This window comes from Cyprinodon variegatus, unplaced genomic scaffold, assembly GCF_000732505.1.
Source record: "Cyprinodon variegatus isolate N-32 unplaced genomic scaffold, C_variegatus-1.0 Scaffold11, whole genome shotgun sequence".
In the NCBI taxonomy this organism is placed as follows: Eukaryota; Metazoa; Chordata; class Actinopteri; order Cyprinodontiformes; family Cyprinodontidae; genus Cyprinodon; species Cyprinodon variegatus.
This window is the reverse complement of record NW_015150464.1, coordinates 550,229-552,966: the sequence shown is the minus strand read 5'-3', so window position 1 is coordinate 552,966 and position 2,738 is coordinate 550,229. Positions and strand designations below refer to the sequence as shown.

The 2,738-nt window shown below is 37.4% G+C and overlaps 1 protein-coding gene across 3 annotated transcripts in view; it reads right to left on the bottom strand.

The window, feature by feature from the left end:
- The window catches only part of kmo (kynurenine 3-monooxygenase (kynurenine 3-hydroxylase)), a 32,717-nt gene that overhangs the window by 28,737 nt on the left and 1,242 nt on the right, over positions 1 to 2,738 (bottom strand). The window contains exons 1-4 of one of the 3 annotated variants that reach the window (XM_015380674.1): positions 2,151 to 2,320; positions 1,629 to 1,757; positions 1,279 to 1,348; positions 1,043 to 1,140 (exon numbers count right to left, since the gene is read on the bottom strand). In XM_015380674.1, the coding sequence (XP_015236160.1) occupies positions 1,043 to 1,140; positions 1,279 to 1,348; positions 1,629 to 1,691 (231 nt within the window). In that variant the 5' untranslated portion in view covers positions 1,692 to 1,757; positions 2,151 to 2,320. Of the gene's footprint in view, positions 1 to 1,042; positions 1,141 to 1,278; positions 1,349 to 1,628; positions 1,761 to 2,150; positions 2,321 to 2,738 lie in introns of those variants that run through there. The other 2 variants (XM_015380665.1, XM_015380656.1) reach the window with 2 other exon arrangements.

Here is a 2,738-nt window from a genome sequence, read left to right as displayed (position 1 = left end):
TCTGGATGTGTTAGTTAAAAATCGGGCAGCAGCGTTCTGCACAAGTTGGAGACGAGAAATTGATGACTGACTGAGGCAAACATAAAGGGCATTGCAGTAGTCCAGTGTTGAACTAATAAAAGCATGGATTGCCTTCTCAAGATCCTGCTGACTGAGAAAAGACTAGACTTTGGCCAAAAGACGGAGCTGGAAAAAGCTTGAGCTGACTACGGAGCTAATCTGTTTGTCAAATTTGAGCCCATTATCAAATGTTACCCCGAGATTTTTGACATGGCATTTAAAAAAGGGGGCTAGATTGCTGGAGTTTGTGGCGAGAACATTTGAAATTGATGGAGAACCAAACAAAATGCATTTAGTTTTGCTGTCGTATAATAATGTTAGATTTTCGCAAATTATTGGGAAATGTGAATAAACTACAAGCTGCTACGGTAACATTGAATGCTAAACATTTTGGTCACATTAATGCTCAAATTGGGGTTTAAAGCTTTAGTTCAATCTGAAAAACTCACACGGAGAGAAAAGACAGAAGAAATGTATTTATATAATCACTTGGTCTTTAGTGCTCAGACCTCAGCAGGAAACTTAGCGCTGAATATTGATGGATATGCATGAACAGGACTGAACTGGTGGTGGAGTGGAGATAACTTCCACCTTATTGTCAGACACATTGGATGGAGATTGTATAATACCAGCAATATTCACATCATGCTGCAGATTCTCATCGCAGCTCAAGCTGTTTAGGGTCAATGTCCTGCAGGGGGACAAACCTCCGACATGATCTGGAGTCTCTTTCAGCTTCAAAGCCGTTTTTCTCCAGGATCTTCCTGCATTTTTCTTTCTCTACCCGCTCTGATCTGATCTGTTATAAAGAAGCTTCCCCGCACCATGATTCTGCCATTGCCGTGTCTAATGGTGGTACTGCTCTCTTCACTTTGTAGGTAAAACATGCTTTTTTATTTTTATGGCTTTGATTTTTTTATTTTTTCTTTACAACGTAACCCTGATTTAAACTTCTTAACTTTATCTCTGACTTGTCTCTTACCTTATCCTCCATTCCAACATGTTTCAGGGCTTGCCGGCCTCTGTGGGATAAGGCCAAGTTGATGCTTCTGCCTTTTACTACTTTGGCATTCCTAATATCTGATCAAAGACAGACACAAAACAGAAATGAATGATGAGTAGCTTTGTAAAACTAGTCACAGTGATAATCATCTACTGAAATTTTGGCTGAGGTGTTGCAGATTTTGTGGCTTTGTAAAAGAGGAAAGTGAATGCTACCTTCTCTCGTCTCAAACACTTCCACCTCAAAGCCTCTTTTGGCGAAGTAGCAGGCGTTTAGGGCCCCCACCTCAAAGATTAAAACAGATCCATTTACAAAAGGGCAGGAAATCACTGCTTTACACACAATAGCACAATGGTGCAGTCCAAAGTTCCCCTTTTTGTGACCTATTGCTTTCTAGTTAGAGTTATAGCTGCAAAGAGTACTTTATAAAACCAGACTGTTACGAAGCATAAAGAGCATTTGGACACATTTTTTAGCGAGAGAACGTGAAAAAGAAAACAAAGTAAAGACAAAATAAAACAATATGGACACTAGATTAATTATTAGCTTTTAATTTCATTCTTACCAAACCACCACCCACCACTGCTACCACTTTCTTCTGGCCTAGTCTGTGATTTGAGTCCTCCATGTTGCTCTGCAGAGTTCACTGATGGTCTCACTCAGCTTGCTGTCCAGTTCAAAGGGATTTACAGTTCTGCTGGGTTAAGATTTAAAAGAGGAGGGCGTTACATATCAGAGTGGAGTCTGGTGAATGTCTCTTTAACAATCGGTTCCTCTTTCAATACAAACAGAAACAGTAGATAACAGGGCACTCTCTACAGAGTGACCTACTGTACCGTTAAAAGTCTAAAGCTGTTAAGAAATAACAATTACATAACTTCCTTGAGTACTTAAAGGTTAAGTTTTTGATTATAAGTTGACCCATATTTACACTTGAACTCATAAGGATTCTCTAAAGGTAATTATGTCACCAGGAGGCCAAGCTCAGCATCTGTATACAATCATGGTGAAATTCATACTTTTTTTCAATAAATGTTCCTGGGGCTCAGCTAAATGAACAGTGTATGTTACAAATCATACGTCATGCCTTGTATAACAAGCAAAATTCCACAAAAGTCCAAAATAATGGAGTTTTTTCCCCCCAAAATGAGCAAATACGGGTTTTTGCCGCCATCTAGTGGACAAAGCTGGAGCCTGCAAATGGCAGCTCTGGAGCCATGCAGCTTCTCAGTCCATCTGCTGCAAAACTCTCATTTTTACCTGAAATAACATTAAAATTAGTTACCTATACAGCTGTTGTTATAATAAGGAATGATTTACCTGTATTAATGCCATATAAGTATTACGTTTTTACAGACAAAAGAAACTGAGGAATATCAGTGCCTTGCAAAAATATTCACAACCACTAGATTAGACTTTTCATTTCAAAAAATACAAACAATTTAAAAGAATTACTTAGACTGAGAAAAATATAAATAAATATGAACAACATACAAAATAATTTTCTATATATGTGTAACAAAGGAAACTCAACAAAAAGTGATTCGGTTCACTATATGCTAAGAAATGACTGAGACGTTTTACACTTTTTATACTCCTATTACTTTATACAATATGACTATTTTCTATATCTAATTTGCTGCCTTTATTTTAAATATATATATATATATATATA